At 37.9% G+C, this 24325-nt stretch overlaps 1 protein-coding gene across 5 annotated transcripts in view; it reads right to left on the bottom strand.

The window, feature by feature from the left end:
- The window catches only part of LOC105486617 (poly(ADP-ribose) glycohydrolase), a 135586-nt gene that overhangs the window by 12361 nt on the left and 98900 nt on the right, over positions 1-24325 (bottom strand). For all 5 annotated transcript variants that reach the window (XM_011749547.3, XM_071069999.1, XM_071069996.1 and 2 more), the window contains 3 exons: positions 14536-14614; positions 12948-13056; positions 3785-3890 (listed from right to left, as the gene is read on the bottom strand). In XM_011749547.3, the coding sequence (XP_011747849.1) occupies positions 3785-3890; positions 12948-13056; positions 14536-14614 (294 nt within the window). The remainder of the gene's footprint in view (positions 1-3784; positions 3891-12947; positions 13057-14535; positions 14615-24325) is intronic.

The following is a 24325-nucleotide window of genomic DNA, read 5'->3' on the forward strand; positions in this document are numbered from 1 at the left end:
AGCCTGGCCAACATGGTGAAACCCCATCTCTACTAAAAATACAAAAAATTAGCTGGGCGTCGTGGTAGGCGCCTGTAATCCCAGCTACTCAGGAGGCTGAGGCAGACCTGCTTGAATCCAGGAGGTGGAGGCTGCAGTGAGCCGAGATAGCGCCACTGCACTCCAGCCCGGGTGACAGTGCAAGACTCCGTCTCAAAATAAAAAAAAATTTTTTTGCCTTCTTTCTTTTATAATTTTCTTTTTTTGTAAGAGATGTGGTCTTACTATGTTGCCCAGGCTGACAGTGAACTTCAGGGCTCGAGCATTCCTCCCACCTCAGCCTCCTCAGTAGCTGGGACTATAGGCACAAACCATCGTGCTCAGCTTAGCCTTATTTCTATTAACAATTAAAGAAATACAAGTTTAAGGATTTATACCTGCCCATGTTACCCACCATGAACGTTTTTGTAAGATTTTTTGTTACAAAAACTATATATGCTCACAATAAAAAAGATGCAGATTAAAAATAAAGTATAAAACATCACTGACCAGGTGTGGTGGCTCACAAGTATAATCACAACACTTTGGGAGGTCAAGGTGGGAGGATCCCTTGAGCTCAGGAGTTTAAGACCAGCCTGGGCAACACAGTGAAACCCCATCTCTACTAAAAATAAAAAATGAAAAAACCCCAACAAAACAAAACAAAAAGTGTCACCCACTAGAGACGAACCATAGTTAATCTCGGCACATAAACAGATAAACATAGAGAACCTCAAATTTGTGTGTGATATTTTATATCCATAATTTAATTTTAAAATGGTTTATATGGCATACATTGTGTATTTCTCCCATTTGTCAATATTCCAAAACCATCTTTCCCTGTCAACAGATACATTTCTATAATGGTTTTTAAAGGAAGCATAATATTTTATTGTATAAATGTACCATAATTTCTTTTTCTTTAGCATCATAGTTTTAGTAACCAATTCCCCACTGAAGGACATTATGACTCATTCTAAATTTTTAATGAGTATTTAGGCTAATGAAGGGGAGGGAAATGTCACAGTTACTCCAAAATTTCAATCTCAATGGTTGAGGAAACGAATTATATAATGGAAATCTTTGACTACTATGCTTGATAGGCACCAGAGCAGGCACAGCTGCAGTCTGAAAGGCTTTTAAGCCAGAAAAAAAGAAAAAAGGAAAAGAAGTGAACACATTTATAAAGCTTTCCAAACTGTCTATCACAAATGACCATGGCTTACTGCAGACCTAGCTTCTGGATTGATGACTTGAATCTAGTCATTCATTTTACTTAAGAAAAAGACAGGAAAAAAGTGTCTGTCTTAAGATCAATAAGCCCAGACTGAAAAACAGGTTTCCTCAAACACTGAAAATAGTACCATGCAGTTTTTGTCTTTGAATTTGAAGAAAATATAGGTGAAAGTCTTTAGCATAAAGGGACAGGAAAGATCTTTACAAGCACACCACAAAAATGTGAACACATAAAAGCTAACTCAGTAACTTCAGCCTAATCAGTTGAAATAAATGAAGCAGAAAAATGTTTGTAATATATAACAGTTAAACAATTAATATGTTTTAACATACAAAGAGTTATTAATAAAATCAAACTACTCCCAAAGAGATGAATGGGCAGAAGGCATGAAAAAGCAATTCACAAAACAAACAAATGGCCAATAAACATGAAAACTGTTACCCCTCAAAGAAATGAAAAAGAATGACAAAGTCCTGTCGTGGTGATGCTGTTCATGTGAGGAAGACAACGGGAATTGATATCACCTTTCAGAGTGCAATCTACAAGGATCAAAATGAAGTATACGTATTCTTTGAGTCATTAATCTCACCTCTAGGAATTTACCTTAATTACACATTTTATATATATATATAATTGTACTACACACTGTAGTACTGCTTATAATATAATGAAAACAAACTGTGGAGAATCTGTGAAATAAATTATGATACATATATGCATACAACAGAATACTGTGTAGCCACTAACAAATGCTGAGTACTCAGTAGATCTACATTTGTTAGATGGATAGTTGAAAACTATCCATGAGACTGCAGACTTTCTAAGAGGAGGCTGTAGAATAGAATAGAGGCTGTCACCTCATCAACAGTTACACAGATTGCCACAGAGATGACCTGAAGGATGGCCACCAAATGCTGACAGTGAATTCTGGTGATTTTTATACACTTCATGGTATTTTTCTGGATTTAAATAATAAATGTGTCATTTTAATAAAAATATTAAGAAGCATTTTACTGATGAGGGGAAAGGCAGTTACATTATGACAGACTCAAGCATTCCCAAAGAGATGAATTTTATCTAAACATAGTTCGGCTATTAAGGCCAGCTGGCTGTTTTATGTCTGCTTTACTTTGTTAACTGTGGTATAACAAAGAATTTTTCTGGCGTGCCATCTTGGGTTCCTGGTAGAAGCTTCAAAAACCCTTGGAATTTCCTGAGTGCTGGTGCTTTTGTTCTGCTAATGAGGTGATTCACATTGCACTCCCGGGAGTCAGGGGAGGGCAGAGACCGAGCTCAATCATGTGGCCAATGATTTAATCAATCATGCCTACAGAATGAGACTTCAATGAAATCTTTGGTCACCAAAGGTCAGTGCAGCCTCCTGACTGGTGTACAGACTGATGTGCTGGGAGAGTGGGGTGCCCTGACACTAAGGGGAAGGGTTGTAGAAGCTCTGCTTTCCCTTCTAGGCTTCGCTTTATGTGTTTCCTTTACAATAAAACTGTCATGGTAAGGACAGGACTTTTTTCTGAGTTCTGTGAGTCCTTCTAGTGAATTATCAAACCTGAGGTGGGGACATGGGAACCTCCTGGAACAGCAACCAGCTGGACAGAAATGTGAGTGGCCTGGGAATCCCCCTGAAACTTGTGGATGGAGTCTGAACTGGGGGCAATCTTGTGGACTCTGTCCTCAATAGGCAAGATCTGCAATTATTCCAGGTAGTTGGTGTCATTTGCAATGCAGTACATCCAGGTGGTGTCAGATCAGTTGGGATGAAATGGAAAAGTAATCATCCTAAGTAATGATATAGTATTATTTTCTGTAATTGATACTTCAAAAAAAAGTCAATGTAATAAATGGCCAATAGCTTTGTTGATCGGGTTTTGTGAATTTCCTACCACAAACAATAACACATAAGAAATGTTTCTGCTTCTTGGACATCCAGATGCCTCCTATCTGTGCCATTCATGCAACTCTCCCAGGCTGTGCTCCCACAGCCCCGTGGGCCTCCACTACAGCACTCATTCCCATGTACTGCATCGGTCTCATACTGCCTCTCTCTCATATGCTGGACTGTGAATTCCAAAGAAGGCATCACATCTTCTCCATCTTTGTATTCTCAGAGCCTACCACTGTGCCTAGAAAGTGGCAGAGGTGCTATTAAGTTTGGTGGATGAATGAGTCAATGAAATAACTGTCCATAAAAATCACTCCAGTGAAGGGAAGTGCTTGAGTGCAAGCTCAGGTTTGAAACTTCACAGTCATTATATGCTTTTCTCCCCCTGCCAACCTTTCAATATTCAATGAAATACTGTGTCCTGGGAGATCAAAGTGATAAGCAACCTTTGCAGGAAAATGATAAATTAAAATAAGAATTACTTTAAACATAATAGGAAAAAAGAAAATAGTGTTAAATATTCCTTTTCCTTTTCTCTTAGATTTTTGTGGTCTCATGACAGGACATTAGCAATCTGGCTTTAACGTTTTTTCGTGGTCAGAATGCTTTTATCCTTCTCTACAACAACTTACCTTTTAACCTGGCATCACCTCCAAAGGCACCACAGCCCCAGTTTCCTGTGGCCACTGCAGAAAGATTCTCTGAAGAAATTCCAGGACGGAGAAATCCACAGTAAGCCTGCAGGATAAAAGAAATATCAAAGCCTGTGAGTGCCTAGACACTAACAGTGTTTCTGACTAATGTACTAGGATCGGTGTCCAGTATTAAGCTTATGTTCAACTTCTCATTTTTTTTTCCCATAGGGGCCAAAATAGAGGGAAAAACAAAGAAGGAAGAAGGGAGAGAAAAACCTGGGATTATGCAAGGAAGAGACTAAGAAATGATAAATTCTAATATTTATTTGTTTGAATGCTAAGCAAATAAAATCCCTTAAACTAATACAGGTCCCAATTTCTTTTTTCACTTCAAACAAACAGAAATGAAAATAGCAGAGATATTTCAAGAACTAATAGGATCCCAATTATAAACTACTAGGAAAAACCAACAAAAAAGAAAGGCACTTGTTAGAACAGTTTTCTTTTTGTTTGAAGGCTTTAATCACTATTCTTTTCATCAGGCAAAGGGTCACTATTATGCCTCCTCAGCATTCTCTCTCTGAGTTATGGAGACTAATAAATGTGCTTCCTGCTACTGAAATACGTAACAAAGAGCAAGCAACTGTCTATAGAAGGGATTCCTACACCTGGTTATGAAATAACCTTTAAGATGCCTTTCGGCTCTAAGATTCTCTAGTTTCACAGCTCTGTTTTAAGCTAGAATATTTAAAAATTTGCCAGTAATCTGAGAAAAGTAAAATATATTCTGAGGATGCTGGCTAAGTATTAATTAAATGAACAGCTCATTTTCTATATGAGAAGACCATTGTGTAAGATCCCAGAGTTCCTGATTTCCACCTCTTTGCTGTCAACTAGTTGGTCTTTCTGCCTTCTTTCTACATTCTTATTTTCTGAAGTGATCAGACTATAACAGGTTTAATATAACAGCAAAGCAAAACTCCCCTGGGTTCTCAAGTTCCAAACAAAGCCTAAAATATAGCTTACATATAATAGCAAATACAATTAAAAGAATGATCTTGACAAATGTTCCCAGAGAAAAACCAAGGATAAAGAAAGATGCTTCTATGAAACCCACACATAGAAATACAGTAAATTGTTCTTTGAAGTTTTCACAAAGGTATAAAAATTTATTTTACAGACTGTCTCGATGGATTAACAAGGCTATTCCTTCCATACCCTCCTAGACTGTAAATCCTGACAGATATTAATTATAAGTTGGTACCAGATCATTATTCAACACTGTAGTACAGAGCTTACACAAGTACTCACAAATTACCTGCATAGTCAGACGCATGGAGCTTCTGAAAATCTCTTTCAGGTCAAAAAAATCTAAGAGCTACATTTGTTTTGAATAGGCTCTTGAAAGACAGTCTGTGTCATTATACCAACAAGGGAGAGAACAAACCCTCTGGAAGAATAAACATAACTTTGCTGCTTTGTTTCATGTCAGAATTTTCTAACACGCCTAGAGAGAAGGAGGCTTCCTCAGATTCCTAGTTCATTTCTGCGTTTTATACTGTCAGGATGGTTTTAGTTTCTTTCTTACTGCTGTCTCTAAATAACTGGGTTAACTTTACTTCAATGTGCAAAAACAGCTTAGTGAAACTAAAGCCTAATGATTGAGAATTTGAAACATTTAAATTATTAGAAGCAAAATCTAGTATAAAATATTATCAAATTTTCCTGGAAAATTATCTATCTTGAAAAATGGCCATAAAAACAAACCATGAAACTGAAAATAAACCTCATTCAGTGTTTAGATCAAATTTTTAAAAGCTCATGGCTGTAACCCCGGCACTTTGGGAGGCTGAAGTGGGAGGATCGCTTGAGCTCTGGAGTTTTGAGACCAGCCTGGGCAATATGGCAAGACTTTGCCTCTACAAAACAAAAAAATTAGCCAGGTGTAGTGGCGCATGCCTGTGGTCTCACCTACTTGGGAGGCTGAAGTGGGAGGACTGCTTGAGCCCGGGAGGTCTAGGCTGCAGTGAGTCATGATGGCGCCACCACACTCCAGCCTGGGTGACAGTGAGACTCTATCCCCCATCCCTGCCACCAAAAAATATTAATCAGATAAAAATTAAATGATAAAATTACATAGAAATTAGAATAACTGGTTATAACGATTAAATACAAAATTATTTTATTCTGTTAAGAAGCAAGCATTTGTAAGGTCAAAAATAAGACAGCGGTAGTATGCTGCCCCGAGCCCTCTCTGGAAGGTCAGCTCAGGCTTCTCCCTTTTCTAGGAAGAAGGATACCTTAAGCGCTGGAGACCAGGGCAGAGCCTTGAATCAGGGCACCTTTCCTTTAATGAGTAGGAATTGAACTCCTTTGGTAAAGAAACAAAGATCAGATAAGGATAGAGGCCTCAAAAGAGTTGCCAAGTTCTCACTCCATAGAGAAAGGCACTAGGAATTCTCAAGAGCTCTATACTGGCATATGCGTTTGTTTTCCCTCACCCAGAGCAAGAGTACTTGAGAAGATTGATCAGAGAGCTGCAAGGGTAAAAGAAAGCCAGCTTGAACTCTGGCCATACCCTGGCCTGATATTCTGCAATGACAGAGCAATTTATTTTTACTAATAAACAACTCAGAAGGGGGAAAAGAAAAAGGAAGCACTGAGACCTCAGGATAGTAAGCAGAAGATACCAATGAACAACCCTATCTTGGAATGAGTTTTGATGGGAAGGGAAGAAGACAGGGAACATAAAGGTAATTTGGGAGTCCTGAAGGTCGCAAAGGGGTGTGTTGAGAAGCAAGATGAAAATATTGGTACCTAGAGTTAAAAACCAGAGACCAATCAGGAAATGGTAATGATAAAGATGTAGGAAAGAAGGAAAGAAAATGGAAAAGAGACCAAACAAAACTGGTATAAGAGTCTACAGGCCCAAAATGAGGCCCAGGAAATAAATGGTATCCAGGGGAATAGTCTGGCACAAATGTGCACACGCACACTTAAGTAAGATCTTTGGCTTCAATATCAATTTTAGCAGGCCCAAGCGGATAGACAGTTACGTGCTGCATAGTGATGTTGCAGTCAACAATGAAGCACAAACACGATGATGGTCCCATAAGATTAAAATACCATATTTTCATAGTACCTGTCCTATGTTTAAGACACAAATACCTACCATTGCATCACAACTGCCTATAGTATTCAGTACAGTAACATACTCTACTGGTTTGCAGTCTAGGAGCAATAGGCCATACCATCTAGCCTAGGTGAGTAGCAGGCTATACCACTTAGGTTGTGTAAGTACTCTGTGATATGTGCACAGTGACTACTTCTCAGAACGTATCTCCATCTTTAAGTGATGCATGATTTTACTTAAAGATTTCTTTCATTATCATGTAAATACATTATTCTATTTGCTAGAATAATTTAATAATTATTGTTCCTAAAGAGTTGCTCATTTATATGAAATCAATCTACTATACTTCTTTAACTTAATACAGAGTAGATATTGATACTGATTTTCTGAGGTTTTTAGTATTCTGTGATTTCTTACGACTTTTTTTTTTTTTTTTTTTTTGAGACGGAGTCTGGCTCTAATGCCCAGGTTGGGTACACTGTGTGATCCCAGCTCACTGCAACCTCCACCTCCCAGGTTCAAGCGATTCTCCTGTCTCAGCCTCCCGAGTAGCTGGGATTAGACTTTATCTCTAAAATAATTATAACATTAATACATTGTTTTTGCTATTCTAAAATGCAAAATAAAATGAAAGAAGTATGCAGATCTTAGTTTCCTGATGTATAAAATCCAAGATTGGGATATGTATTTAATTGTTATTCTGATTCTATATGTTGGGAAACTTAAGGGAAAACCCACTACAAATGATACATTTGGAACATTCTTGAAAAGTAAAGTGACACATATTTTATGAAAAGATTATAAGTGCTCAGATGCTCAATTTCTTAGAAATATCAGCAGCAAATATTGACTGGTTTTGTTATCAAGCTTTGGTTTAATAACAGACCTATTCCAAATATAGTGGTGAATAATAACAAAAACATCAATAAACAGATCAATTTTTTAAAAAGGTAAATAGGGATGATTTCTATCTCTCCACCTTGTTCAACTTCAGATTCAGAAAGCTCCACAAAACATACTCATTACTTAATCCTACCTAAAATCCTACCTAACATGGCAAATACAACTTTTCACAGGTGGTTTCTTTCTTCTCTTGCAGCGCTATTTGCCACTTTTACAAGACGAAGTCATAAATCTTTCTAATCCTAAGATAACTCTCCTTTAGAATGACACCCAGCTGATCTCTCACAGGATTAAACATTGCTTCACAGTATCAGTCAGATAAAAGGAGACTGGTTCCCTCCTTTAAAAACCAACTCTACTTGCAGGTCATGAAGTGGGTCCAGTAAGACCGGCGGAGCCTGGACGGAGCAGACCTTTTCCAGAGGCCTGGAAAGCACTTTGTAGGATTGGCTTTTCAATTATTAACTGGTGAGTAATGCTTAAAAGTAGCAAACAGGTCCCCAGAGGTCAGAGATCCATACTGAATTCTGACGGTGAAAACTGGTCTTACTGCTTTTTCACTTAGAAAAATGTGGGTTTTTTTCTTTTCCTCCTTTCTCTCTGGCATGCATACACACACAAGTAGAATTGTGCAAGTCATCTCTAAAGTGATTTCACACAGACTTCTGCTCTAAAACAAAGTTTGCAAAACATGAGATACAAAATATTAAACATTGTCTCCAAGTTGTGCTGTCAGTTTATGTGAGATTCCTGCTGCTCATAACCAAAATTCTTAAGTCAATTTTAATAGGTAAATGTAGTTAGTAAGGGACAAATGCTTTAATTTAGAAGGCCTAAAGTTGTTTGGATTAATTTCTAATTAAGTTGCCAATGACATTTAACAAAATCATTTACTGCTTTTTCCTTTTTCAGTGAAAGAATTAAAAAACTAATTATTTGCTAAAAGAACACATTTTTTGGAATATATCAGTGAATAAAAGAACACACATTTATCAGATGCCTTCCCATGTGCCAGGCTCTGAACTAGGTGCTTTCTCAAAGTTAGTCCAAGTGTTGATAGGCTCTATTACACTGGAGGTAGTTCCTTGTCTCACAGGAATTTGAAAAATAGCAGGGAACCCTCAAATTTCCTTGAAAAAGTGTATCAAACAGAAAAGCATATTGAGAAAAGCATTTAACAGGTACCTTGCTCATAGCAGAAGTTTATGACCACAAAAGAAGAGTGATTCAGGCATAAGCAGGTAGGAGACTATTCCAAAAGCAGAAACATTCTCAATGATTTAAGTTTGAACCATAAAAAGTCTAGAAGGTCAGACCTAGTTATAGTAGTCTCTATGTGGAGGACTTACATTTTTAAAAAATGATTTGGCTGGGCGCAATGCCTCATGCCTGTAATCCCAACACTTTGGGAGGCCGAAGTGCACAGATTATCTGAGGTTGGGAGTTTGAGATGAGCCTGACCAAAGTGGAGAAACCCTGTCTCTATTAAACACACAAAAATAGCCGGGTGTGGTAGTGCATGCTTGTAATCCCAGCTACTCGGGAGGCTGAGGTAGGAGAATTGATTGAACCCGGGAGGCGGAGGTTGCAGTGAGCCGAGATCATGCCATTGCACTCCAGTCTGGGCAACAAGAGAAACTCCATCTCAAAAAAAAAAAAAAAGACTTGAAGTCAGGGGAGCCTGGATTTGAGCTCTGGTTTGGTCACTGACCAGCTATGTGACCTGGCCTGCGACAAATTACTCAACTTCCTAAGAAGTGAGCTCACTGTCTCTAAATTAGAGACAAGAAAAATAGTTATGCCTCCCTGAGTGGTTAGGACTAAATCAGACACTGCATTTAAAGTGCTAAGTAGAATGCCTCATACAGAGTAAGCAATCATTTACTACTGTTATCTGTATAATTTGGAAAAAAAAAAAAATTCCACCTGCATTTGACTGAAAGGAATCTTTTATGAATTATAAACTAGACTTTATTGACATGAATAAGTGACATGAATAATTGCAGGTGGAAAATGAATGTATACCTGCATCACTATACATTAAAAATGAACCCCTCTGCTTCATATGGCTTCATCTGTCCCAAACTTGATTTGACACTCAACTTACTAGGCTTTATTGAGCACTCGAAGAGTATTTAGGAAATATATAACATTTTGTGATATATTGAGTGATTTAAGATAATGTACTTATGTATAATTCTAAAATGTTTACCTCGAAAACCTAAATTAACATTGTCTAAGATGTTATTTAGGCCAGGCGTGGTGGCTAATGCCTGTAATCCCAGCACTTTGGGAGGCCGAGATGGGCGGATCACCTGAGGTCAGGAGTTGGAGACAAAACTGGCCAACGTGATGAAATTCCATCTCCATTAAAAATACAAAAATTAGCCTGGCGTGGTGGTGCGTGCCTCTGGTCCCAGCTACTTGGGAGGCTGAGGCAGGAGAATCACTTGTACCCGGGAGGCGGAGGTTGCAGTGAGCTGAGATCGCGCCATTGCACTCCAGCCAGGGCAACGAGAGTGAAACTCCGTCTAAAAAAAAAAAAAAAAAAAGGTTTTTAAATTATCGATCAAGTCATTTAACAAAATATTTCTGAGATACTTCCATAAGGCAGTGTGACTGACCGCCGCCAACTCCCAATGAAATAAAACTCTTGTTGCCAGATTACTTAAAGACTCATTCTTAGTATCAAATGCCCCTCATGAGGACTCTATATTCTATAAATAAATGTTCTTCCATGTTGCCAATATTTACAACTAACTTAACCTATTCACATATATCTTTTAAATTTCTGGGGTCTCTGAGGATGGTCAAACTGAAGGTTGGTGATACACAAGTAAGTGCAGAGAGAATCAACTGGACCTGGCAATTTTAAAAAAGACTTATGCCTGAAGTTATCTTCTTAAAAATTGAGGATAACTTCTAAAAGTGAATGATCTAGTTCTCACAGAAAAGTATATGTGGGAGTATAGACTTCATTCATAAAATAGGGAACCTTTCACTTTGTATTAATGTATTAATCATGGCTACACACATTTTGGTTCTACTTTCCTTTTCATATATTTCTCTCCAACAAACTACTGCTTATATAAATGTCCTCTTGACCATGTGACAAATTCACATATACATGTTTGGGTAAGTAAAACCTCATGAAAATTTAAAGATAAAACTGATTCTACTCGATATGCTCTATCATAAAAACTTCATGGCACTGGGGACAACTGCTTTAAGGCAAGAGTTTGGAACAGTGAAAATAGGCTTACATTTAAAATGTATCTAATTGCTAGTAAAAGATACTTTTCAGGCAGGGGTTGTGGTTCATGCCTATAATCCCAGCACTTTGGGAGGCTGAGGCCGGAGAAGATCGCTTGAGCCCAGGAGTTTGAAATTGGCCTGGGCAATATGGTGAAACCCGGTGTATCTATAAAAGAAAAATTAGCCAGGTGTGGTGGTGCACACTAGTACTCCTGGCTACTCAGGCGGCTGAGACGGGAGGATCACCTGAGCCCAGAGAGGTTGAAAGTCTGCAGTGAGCTGTGATCGCGCATGCCACTGCACTCCAGCCTAGGCAAACAAGACCCTGCTTCAAAAAAAAAAAAAAAAAAAAGATAATCTTCAGTACAGGCAAATCTCTGACTTTCAGAATCAGGTAAGAGAGAACTTTAGAACTGTTGATACATCAAAGGCCAGACATTCTGGATAGCTTTTCTGAGGGATTACTTTTTCTTTTTCTTTTTAAATAAATGATGTCTGTTATGTAAGTTCAACTTTAAAAAATAGTGCATTATTCTTCAAACATTTTATAAAGTTTGAGAACTCTAAACATTAAAATAATTTAAAAAATTATACATACGAGAATATGTTCAACAATAAATTAGATTCTCCCAAATAGATCAGGATATAAGATACTTAATTATGTTCAAAATATCTACTAAGTTTTAAGTGTAGTAAAAGTCTGTCTAGATCACTGTTATTATTCTCAGAAGTCTGTGTAGGAACTGGCACACCATGTAGAACCATGTAAAACCACAAGCCTCATTATCCTAATAATCTCATAACCAAATTCTACTCATGGGAGTGAAACACTGATCTTCAGAATTGGGTCAGTCTTCTTGGCTGTGTGAATAATTTGTGGAACTAAAGAAAATCTCTAGGCTGGGCGCAGTAGCTCACGCCTGTAATCCCAACATTCTGGGAGGCCGTGGCTGGCAGGATTGCCTGAAGTCAGGAATTCGAGACCAGGCCGGCTAACACAGTGAAACCCCATCTCTACTAAAAATACAAAAATTAGCTGGGTGTGGTGGTGGGCACCTGTAATCTTAGTCCTTGGGAGGCTGAGGCGGGAGAATCGCTTGAACCCGGGAGGCAGAGGTTGCAGTGAGCTAAGATCACGCCATTGCACTCCAGCCTCAGCCACAAAAGTGAAACTCCATTTCAAAAAGAAAAAAAAAAAAGAAAATCTCTACTGAGTGAATAATTTGAGGAACTAAAGAAAATCTCTGCTGTTTTGGGAAAGCCCAAAATCCAGAGAACAGAATCAGCTCTCTATTGTGTAACAGAGTTTATTTATTATGGTTGCCAATACTGAAAATCTGAACAACAGGTATGGCTCATTTTTATATTTCTGTAATACAATAAAAAAGAAAAAAAATGAATATAGTAGGCAGCACTAAGTATTACAGAAAATAATAGATTCCATCATAAATCTTACCTAAAATAGAACATTTGACCTGGCTTTTTCAGTTTTTCTGTTTTAACCCTGATAGCATACTTTGTAGAGAAAATGTCATTAAGCAGGTCTGAGAAAAAATTTTCAGAGCTCATTCGTTTCTATATGGTTTTACAATGATAATGTTCCATAGCAGCTAAGGTACTTGATGAGATAAATGCATGTGTGGGGTTTAAAACTAAGCAACAGCCTATCTGGCAACCTTAGCTGCTAATCAAACAATTACAAAATGGAAAGTACATCTTGTACAAGCTGACACAGCCATTAAATCAGGAGAGCTGTGGGCAGACATACTGACACTGCAAGAATTACCAGAAAGCATTAATTTCAGCATTAATAAAATGGCAGTAAATAGATGACAGCTGCCGGATGAACTAAGAAATAAGGTTACTGGCCTTGTTCAGCTCGCGTCTGATTTTCTCAGGCACAAACTGATCGAGGTAGCGTCTGAAGTGAAGAGCATCGATGGCAACGATTTCAGTGCAGCGCCGCTGCCAGTCGTCCCTGGGACAGGATGGAAAGGGGAGAAAAGATAAGGAACAGGTAGTCAGTCGCTCAAATGAAATCCTCTCAGGGGTCAGGTTGCCAAGACTTTAGCTGTGTTAAAATATTCAAAACAAACAAACCAGTGTCTGCAGGTCTGAGCAAAAGGAAAGGAAAAGAAAGGAAACACCCTTTATTTTTAGATTGAGGCATATACAGTGTGCACTGTCAGACATTAAAGAGTAAAATGAAAAATTACCCAGAGACAACACAATGACATAGTGTAAACAGGTAAATCATTTATAGTAAGTCTCAGAGGTTAAAGGATTTGGGGGCAAACAAAAGGAATCTAGTTCTTTGTTTTCCTCTACTACTAAGGACATGGCATTTGCTTCTTGACAAAAGCTCATTCCTCCTTTGCTTTGAGAGATCCGCTTTAAATCACTGGGGTTGTAACATCACTATGTACTGTCCAGGAAATTCCTAAGAAGTGTTACAAAAATGTGAAATAATTCAGTACAGCATTCTACCTACTGTGCTCAATTGCTGACTGTGAGAAACTTTTTAAAATAACAAAGACATCAAAGCAGACAATACCATGTTGCCTGTGGAAATAGAAAGCAATGGTTGAGATGATAATTTTGGAAACATGTAAAATCCCAAATATTTAATCTCTTTATGAACTTGCATATATTGCTGTGCCAAGCAACTTTTCAAACCGAAAACCAAAATAGAAATCTTCATGCTGGTTTGTAAATAATTATCAGGAATAAACATCTACATAGATGTTTGTTGCAACCACATATTTTAAAAAAATAAAGAGAAAGAAAGCAGAGGATGCACTTGAGACATTACGAGGAATAAATTTGTGGCACGTGGGCAAGAGCTGATTCTTTCTGCCACAATGGCGTTCTCATCAAATAACAAACAAAATAAAACAAAACAAAAAATCCCACAAGCTTTCAGGTAGCATTTCTGCAAAATTTTATCTCTGGTAAACTAGAAGCAAGACTGTCAAAGTAGAAGACTATATTTCAAGAAGAAATAGGAGACAGGAGCAGCAAACCACACTGCAGGTTCTGCCATCAACTGGTTTGTGGCATTAGGTCAACTGTCACAACATAGGTTTCCTCTATCTAATTTCATAGAAAAATTAAATATAACTTAGTAAGTTGGTCAAAGGCTTTAAGCTCTAATTAGAACCTATTCTACTCAGATTTAAACACGGAATTTAACCTCCACAGCTTCTGATTGTAGCTCAGAGGTAAAGAACTGTAGAGAATTCTGCCCCTCTTTGTTATCTTCTCTGTTCTTCCCTTTGGTACAGGAAGGTGCTAATAGTGTTTTAAATGACAATGAACCTGTAATGCTGATTTCTTTTCTTTTTCCTTTTTAAGTTCACTTGCTGAAATACAAGCAGAGGGAATGAGAGTGTGTGAGAGTCAAGCCCAAATTCCTTTGTTTTTAGTCATGGAATACTGAAGACAGAAACAGACTTACCTTTCACTCCCATCTTCGTGGCTCCGGGACCAACGATATGTCTCGGCATAGCCTGTGTATTCACTGTACTGCTCAGTACCTGAAACAAACAATCTGTCACTATTAACTTCACACTTAATGGCAAAAACATTCCACCTACCACAACATGGCAAGAATCACTTCTGTTTAGCACTGTACTGAAGGTCTCTCCAGCCAGTGCAATAAAGCAAGAAAAGAAACAAAACGGCATAAAGAACGTAAAAAAAAAAGTCAAACTGTCCCTATTTGTAGATATCATGATTGTTTACATAGCAAATTCTAAGGAATCACTAACTAAAGAGAGAGGCCAGGCGCAGTGGCTCACACCTGTAATCCCAGAGGCGGGTGGATTACCTAAGGTCAGAAGTTTGAGATCAGCCTGGCCAACATGGTGAAACTCCACCTCTACTAAAAATGTAAAAATTAGCCAGGCGTGGAGGTGTGCGCCTTTAATCCCAGCTACTGGGGGGCTGAGGCAGGAGAACTGCTTGAACCTGGGAGGCGGAGGTTGCAGTGAGCCGAGATGGTGCCACTGCACTCCAGAGTGGGAGACACAGCAAGACTCAGTCTCAAAAGAAAAAAAAAGAAAAAAGAAAAGAAAAGAAAGAAAGAGAGGAAATTAAAATAAAGAAAAAGCATGTAAGTAAACTTAGTAAGATCAAGGGTATGTTTGTATACTAGCAACAAACAATGAGAAAATAAACATTTTTTAAAAATCCATTACCCATAATGTCAAAAACCATAAAATACCTAGGAATAAATGTAACAACAAAGAAGACACTACTGGCCGGGCGCAGTGGCTCACGTCTGTAATCCTAGCACTTTGGGAGGCCGAGGCTGGTGGATCACCTGAGGTCAGAAGTTCAAGACCAGCCTGGCCAACATGGTGAAGCTCCGTCTCTACTAAAAATACAAAAATTAGCTGGGCGTTGTGGTGTGTGCCTGTAATCTCAGCTACTCAGGAGGCTGAGGAAGGAGAATTGCTTGAACCCAGGAGGCAGATGTTGCAGTGAGTGGAGACTGTATCACTTCACTCTAGCCTGGGCCACAGAGCAAGACTCCATCTCAAAAAAAAAAAAAAAAAAAAAGACACTATAAAAAAAAAGAAAACTTAAATGGGACATATACTCTCTTGAGATAGAAGACTCAATATTGTTACAATGTTAATTTTTGATATAAAAATTCATATCAATCTTAACACAAGTAGACATTAAAAAATAATAATTAAGAAGGTGACTTAAAAATTTACAAGGAAATGCAAAGAACCTAGAATGAACAACAACAACAACAAGAACAGCAACAAAAAACAAGAAAATTGGAACACTCAACGCCCTAAGTTGAACACTTAGTTAGTCTTGGCCTTCAGAAAGACCAAGAGTTGAATGGAATTAAGCAGAATTCATAAGTACAATTACACTTGTATCATCAACTGATTTTCAACAAAGGTACTAAAATAATCCGTTAGAAAAATATTTTCTAACAAATATTGCTGGAATAAGTAGATATTCATAGAAAAATCCATAAACCTTAACTGTGACCACACACTACAAATAAAAATTATTTTGAGATGGACCACAGACATAAACATAAAACACAAAACTGTAAGACTTTCAGAAGAAAATATAGGAGAATAGCTTTACGACATTGGGTAGGTATAAATTTCTTAGACAGGATAAAGAAAGCAGTGACCATAACATTTACAAAACAAGCCAGCCAACTGCCTGGGAAGTGAGGAGCGCCTCTGCCCGGCCGCCGCCCCATATGGGAAGTGAAGAGTGCCTCTGCCAGGCCGCCAACCTGTCCAGGAAGTGAGGAGCGCCTCTGACCAGCTGCCCACAGTCCACAAAGTGAGGAGCCCCCCCTGCTCAGCTGCCAACTGTCTGGGAAGTGAGGAGCGCCTCTGCCAGGGCGCCGCCCTGTCCAGGAAGTGAGGAGAGCCTCTGCCCAGCTGCTCATAGTCCACAAAGTGAAGAGCGCCTCTGCTCAGCTGCCAACCACCTGGGAAGTGAGGAGCGCCTCTGCTCAGCTGCCAACTGTCTGGGAAGTGAGGAGCGCCTCTGCCTCGCCGCCGCCCCGTTTGGGAAGTGAGGAGCACCTCTGCCCAGCTGCCCACAGTCCGGGAAGTGAGGAGCGCCTCTGCCCAGCTGCCAACCGTCTGGGAAGTGAGGAGTGCCTCTGCCAGGCTGCTGCCCTGTCCAGGAAGTGAGGCGCGCCTCTGCTCAACTGGCAACCGCCTGGGAAGTAAGGAGTGCCTCTGCCCCGCCGCCCAACTGACTGGGAAGTGAGGAGCGCCTCTGCCCGGCCGCCCCACTGTCTGGGAAGTAAGGAGCGCCTCTGCCCGGCCGCCGCCCCGTCTCCGAAGTGAGGAGCGCCTCTGCCCGGCCACTGTGCAAGGGTACTTGGAAGGTCACCTTCCAAGTGTGAAGTGACAGCCTTGCGTGTGATCTTTTCTGTCTTTTCAAATTAAATTTCCTGATTTTGATAACTGTGCTGTGCTGATGTAAGACAATGTCCTAGTTCTTAGGAAATATACAACAAAGTATTTAGGGGTAAAAGGTCACAGTATCTCCAATATATTCTTAAACAATTCAAGAAAAGAAAATAGACAAAATGATGAAGTAGATGGGACAACATTAAAGTTTACTTTTTAGTTAAAAGTTTTTTAAAAATTTACAAAACAAAAACTAGAATAAGCAAAATTAAATACTTCTGGTCATCAAAACCTTCAGGGCTGAGCGCCGTGGCTCATGCCTGTAATTCCAGCACTTTAGGAAGCTGAGGCGGGTGGATCACTTGAAGTCAGGAGTTTCAGACCAGCCTAGACAACAGGGTGAAACCTTGTCTCTACTAAAAATACAAAAACTAGCCAGGCATGGTGGCGTGCACCTGTAATCCCAGCTACTCGGGAGGCTAAGGCAGGAGAACTGCTTGAACCTGGGAGGTGGAGGTTGCACTGAGCTGAGATCATGCCACTGCCCTCTGGCCTGGGTGACAGAGCGAGACTCCATCTCAAAAAAACAAAACAAAAACAACAAACAAACAAACAATGAAAAAACACCTTCAGGAAAATGCTTAGACAAGACTGGAGAAAAAATATTTGCAAATCAAATATCTGACAAAGGACTTGTGTTCAGAATATGTGACGAACTCCTACATGTCTATATAAAACCACAACCCAATTTAGAAAAATGGACAGAAGACTTGAATATAAACTTCACACAGGAAGATATACAACTGGCTAACAACCACATGAAATATTGCTCAACATTATTAGTCATCAGAGAAATGCAAATAAAAAAAAATCACAGTGAGAACCCACCATACACTCAAAAGAGAGGCTAAAATAAAAAATAATAAAAAAAGAGTGACAACACTAAATGTTGACGAGGATGCAGAAGAAGTGGAAATCTCATAATATATTGCTCGTAGAACATAAATTGGTGTAACAATTTTGGAAAAGAGTTTGGCAATCCCTTATAAAATTAAATATACACATATTCTTTGACCTAGAACTTCCATCCCTAGATATCTACTAAACAAATATTGAAAATATGTGCTCACAAAAACTGCAGAGAATACTACTACTAAACAAATACTGAAAATGTGTGCTCACAAAAACTGCAAAGAATTATGTTCATAGCAGCTTTATTTATAATAGATTTGTATCAGTCATTGTTCAACCAGAGAAATGGAACCAGTAGGACATATATATGAAGAGATTTATTGCCAAAAATTGGCCTACACAATTGAGGAGCTGACTAGTCAGGTCCAAAGGGTGCACAGGAACTCTCAGGCATGGGTGAAGCAGCAGTGCACAGAATGAATCTCCTCTTCAGAGAAGCCTCAGCTCTGCTCTTAAGGCCTTCCACTGGACTGAATCAGGCCCAGGCAGATTATCACTTATTTAATGCAAATCATATTGAATGTAGCCAAACACAGTGGCTCACGCCTGTAATCCCAGCACTTTGGGAGGCTGAGGTGGGCAGATCACTTGAGGTCAGTAGTTCGAGACCAGCCTAGCCAACGTGGTGAAACTCAGTTCCTACTAAAATTACAAAAATTAGCTGAACATGGTGGCAGGCACCTGTAATCCCAGCTACTTGGGAGGCAGAGGCAGGGGCAGCACAGAGGTTGCAGTGAGCCAAGGTCACACCACTGTACTCCAGCCTGGGCGACAGAGTTGAGACTTTGTCTCAAAGGAAAAAAAAATGCTTATTGAATGTAATTAGATTAACTCCTTTACTTGTAGACTTTGATTACATCTATAAAATACTTTCACAGCAATACCCAAATTAGTGTTTGACAGAACAACTGGGGGCTGTAGCCTAGCTAAGTTGACATTACAAAAAAAAAGACTATCACAAAACTAAAGTGAAACAATCCAACTATTGATAAAAAATTAATAAAACATTTGCCATGATCACACAAAGGAATACTCCTTAGTAATAAAAGGGATAGAACCACTGATATATTAAAAAACAAAGATAAATCTCACATTATGCTAAGCAAAAGAAGCAAGATACAGAAGTGTGTATGATATATATTTACATGACATTCAAAAAAAAAAAGAAAAAAGTAATTTATAATGAAAAGAATAAAAATTATGGTTGTTTCTGGGTTTGGGGACTGACCAGAAAAGGGCTCAAGGGAAGTTTTTGAGGTGATAGACATTTTTTTTTTTTAAATGTCTTGATAGGGGTGTGGGATATAAAAGCATATCTATTTGCCAAAACTCACCATATTATCCATTTAACACTGTATACTTCAATGTGTGTAAATTTTACTTCAAAAATAAAAGAACTGTAAACAAATATTGAACTCCATTTAACAGGTTTACTTTCTGCAGGGGCATGGTTTAGAAGTTCTGAAACCACCTTTTGTATATATTAGGCTTAAACAAAGGAAAAAAATTGAAGATATTGGGAGCCACATTCTTCACAGTTGGGGAAGAGAGTTCCAATTATGGAAAGGGGGAAAGAGTACAATATAGGCTGTGATGCTGGTTAAGAATGGGAGGTATCGATATAAATTCACAGTTTTGTGTGTGTGTGTGTGTGTGTGTGTGTGTGTGTGGTGTAACATATGTTCTAGTCCAAATCTTGGCTTCCAAAAACTAACAAAAATCCAGGACCACCTGCAGAAATGGTTGATTCCAGAGTTGGTGCAGGGAATATACAAGATAAGCCTACAACATCTTTTTGTGCTAAAAAGATGCAGATGCTCAAAGAAGAAAGTGCATTAAAGAATGATGGGCACATGTCAAAGGCACACAATAGTTTGAAGGCATTCCCACTGATTGAATATGGGACAATTTAGCATCAGATAATAAGCAATGGATCATAATCCACTGAATACAATAAGAATGCAAGTGTCTATACTTCTATATATATTAATAAATAATATTAATAAATAAGTATACTAAATAGAAAACAGTATCACTTCAGTGGGATTCCTACCAAAATGAATAACCTGAACCTAATTAGGAAGAAGCAGTGGGCAAACACAAGAAGGACAATCTACAAAATAACTAGCCTATCCACTTTAGAAATATCAAGGTGAATGAACACAAGGAAAGGCTGAGAACATGGTTCCAGTTTAAAGAATACCAAGGTATGAGCCTGGACTAATTGAAGACTGGAAAGAAAGCTACAAAGGTCATAATTGGAATAACAAAATTATATTATAATGTAGATTAACTAACAGTACTGTATCAAATTAAATTTCCTGATTTTGATAACTGTGCTGTGCTGATGTAAGACAATGTCCTAGTTCTTAGGAAATATACAACAAAGTATTTAGGGGTAAAAGGTCACAGTATCTCCAATATATTCTTAAACAATTCAAGAAAAGAAAATAGACAAAATGATGAAGTAGATGGGACAAAAATGTAAACTGTTGAATTTCAGTAAAGACTATATGGAAATTCCATGTATTATTCTTTCAACTTTTCTGTGAATCTGAGTAAAGAGTAAATGGAAATTCCACGTATTACTCTTGCAACTTTTCTGTAAGTCTGAAATTTCATATGTATACACATAAAAACACATAATATAAAGCTGGGCAGGGTAGCTCACACCTGTAATCCCAGCACTTTGGGAGACCAAGGCGGGAGGATCACAAGGTCAAGAGATCGAGACCATCATGGCCAACATGGTGAAACCTCATCTCTACTAAAAATACACAAAATTAGCTGGGTGTGGTGGCATGCACCTGTAGTCCCAGCTACTCAGGAGGCTGAGGCAAGAGAATTACTTGAAGCCGGAAGGTGGAGGTTGCAGTAAGCCGAGATGGCGCCACTGCACTCCAGCCTGGTGACAGAGTGAGACTCTGTCTCAAAACAAACAAACAAAAAAAAAACAATAAAAAACCACATAATATAAATAAAGCTATGAAAATACTCTATTTTCATATATGATTAAAAATTTCCAGAATCAAAAGCTCAAAGATTTAAACTCAATACTAGAATTACCAGTCTATTATTTAGTATACTGTTTCTAAAAATAATTTGTATTTTAATTATTACACATTTATCTAGAATTCTGGGCAAGATATTCATACTAAAAATCAAGAAAATAACTAGAAAATTTATGTTATTTCTTTTATGAAGTGTTCCTTGTCACCATAAGTAGGGTTGATTGTTCCTCCTCCATGCTCCCAAGGTACTTTGCACATAACATTAGTAGAGCACTTAACATATTGAATTGTAATCTGAAAATCAAATGTATTTCCACATAGTAGTAATGAATAAAAACAGAAATTAAAAAAAATTTACAACAGCAACAAAATTATGAAATACTTATGGATAAATCTGACAAAATGGGGAAGAATTATACAATGAAGACTATAAAATACTAGTGAGAAAAACTGACATGAATAAACAGAGACATATATCCTAGACATGTGTCAAAGACAAAACATTGTTAAGATGTCAATTCTCCCCAAATAGATCTATAGATTCAAAGTATTCTCAAAATTCCAGCAGCTGTTTTGGTAAACATTGAAATACTGATTCTAAAACTCGGCAAAACAACTCTGAAGGAGAAAAAAGTTGAAGGACCCATACTACCTGATTTTAAGACTTATTATAAAGCTATAGCAACCAAAACAGGAAGAACAAAAACAACACATTAATAAGCTTACTTCAAAACTTAAAACTTCTGTGTTTCAAAAGTCACTGTGAAGAGAATGAAAAGACATGACACAAATATCTGATAAAGGATTTATACCCAAAATATACACAGCTTTCAAAACTCAAAATAAAAAACAATGAAAAGATAAAAGATAGCTTCATGAGTGTAGTCATATGTCCAAACTTATGCAATTGTATACTTTAAACAAACAGTTTATTTTATGTCAATTATACCTCAATAAATCTGTCTTAAGAAATGGAATCTGACTCCCTCACTAGATTCTCAGCTCCTCAAGGGCAGGGATTATAAATTATAGGCAGGGTGTGTTGGCTCATGCCTGTAAGCCTAGCATTTTGAGAGGCTGAGGCAGGAGGATTGCCTGAGCCCAGGAGTTTTCAGACCAGCCTGGGCAACAGAGTGAGATCTCATTTCCACTGAAAATTAAAAAAAAAATTAGCTGGGTGCAGTGGTGTGAGTCTGCAGTTCGTGCTACTCAGGAGTCTGAGGTGGGAGGATCCCTTGAGCTCAGGAGTTTGAGGTAACAGTGAGCTATGATTGTGCCACTATAACCCAGCCTGGGTGACAAAGCAAGATCCTGTGTCTTAAAAAAGGAAAAAACAAATAACATTTTAATCTACATTAGCATCTTGTAATGCAAGAATATAAAAGCAGTTGAGTAAGAACTTCCTGAACAAACATAATAATTAATGAGTCAAAGAAATTTAACTGATATTAAAATAATAAGTCCAGAAATAATCTGAAGGCACTACATAATTGATGCATACTAAAAATTCACATCTACAATAAATGCATGGTATGGTAAAAAGAGCACTGCACTGAGATTAGGAAACATGAGAAACTCGAAGTGAATCTTTACTAGCTAGGTGACCTTAGATAACCAAACCTCACTGGACATCATTTCATCATCTGAAATTCAGGGTTCTTAGTAATTCTTATTTTGTTTACATCATAGAATTCCTTGGAAAACTAAATAAGACAAGTAAAAAATTCATTCAAAACCATCAATATTGGTGTCATCAGACTTAAATTTTTTAAGGGGGTAGAGAAATCACAGATATGTGATTCTATTTACACGGGGGTGAAAAGCAACCTGGTCTACTTGCCTGATAGGAAACGAGACAGCAAGGACTACTCCTTCTTTTCTGTTTTCTGCCTAGCAGTAGACAAGCTTTGTTTTTCCTGTTCATAAAAAGACAAACTGCCTATTCTGATCTGTTAACTCAGAAAACAAATACTTGTTCTGTCTTTTTAAAAGAAAGTGGCTGAAAAATATGAAATATCAATTATCATAATTCTACTTCAGGTTAATATAGTTTCAGTGTTCTTTTCTAAGAGGAACAAGGTTAGATTTACTTCCTTCCCTCCTTTATGGGAAATAAAAAAATATACATACAAACACTTTTGTGCCAAACAAGTTAAATCCTGGGTTTTCTAAGTAGACACCTTTTAACATGCCAACTGTATCCTTTGAAAAAAGTGAATGCCTTTAACTTGTTTAAAATGTAAATTAATGAACTATGGTGAAAATATAAAGGTAAACTGGTAACAGCTACTGAGACAGAAGACTGAATGACCTTTGTGATAGCTCTCACTAGAGATGGGCCTTTAAAACTTCACAGTCAAAGACCTTCACTTAAGGAAGAAACTAGAAGGAATCCATTAAAATCTTATGAAGAGTGCATGATCTCTATGATTTTTTAGATTTAGTAGTAAGAAACATGGTTATTTTCCCTTATTAGGAATAAGAGTTTGTAATGAACATGGGACAAAAATATTTGGAGATTAAAAAAAATTCTACTTATCAATGGGTTGTTGAAAGCAGGTTTGTATAAACACCATTTTACCCAAATTTTATTAGCATCACTCAAACAGTAGTGATTATGCAGTAGATAGAAAACTCTTGCTTTTAATTCTAATGATTATTAAAAACATAGAAAAGACAAGCATAAAAATGTTTAATTTCCAAACATTTTTGGAAAGCTCTAACTGAATTTGGACCTTTCGCAATGAGCTGGTGTCTTAACAGGCACCTCAAATACTGTAACTCTAGAAGATGTCACCACTACTATAAGCGATGGTGTCTACTTGTTATCATTTCTATCAGCTCTGCTGACACTCAGAAAAGATGTAAAGATTTGTGATGTCTGGGATAATCTGATTCACTAGCGGCAGGTTTTATGTTAAATATACGAATACTCTGCCCAGTAGGTTTCATGCCTAGGCATCTGGTTTATGTGCTCACCAAACAGAAGCAGAAAAACAACTCTCAGAAAACTTAACACCCTTTAGTATTGAAACTATTTTCTGGATGTTGTATAGAAACAAATAAGAGGGGAAAAAAAGAAGAAGAAATGGGAAGACTGGAATTTTAACTCTTTCCCTCTATCTATACTTACTGAAAGGTTTTTAACTCATGGCTGCCCCAAGGAGGATCACAACAAACAGAGGGATAACACTGTCTGTATAAAAGTATTTGCCTGTTTGCATGACCTGTTTCATAGTCATTTAAAAGACTGATACCAACCAGATATCCCATAATGATGATAAATTTAATTTATTTCCAATTTCTCAAACTCTTCTACAGATTCAGGCAGCACAGTCACAGCCATTAGCTCACTGAG

Source organism: Macaca nemestrina, chromosome 9, assembly GCF_043159975.1.
Source record: "Macaca nemestrina isolate mMacNem1 chromosome 9, mMacNem.hap1, whole genome shotgun sequence".
Taxonomy (NCBI): Eukaryota; Metazoa; Chordata; class Mammalia; order Primates; family Cercopithecidae; genus Macaca; species Macaca nemestrina.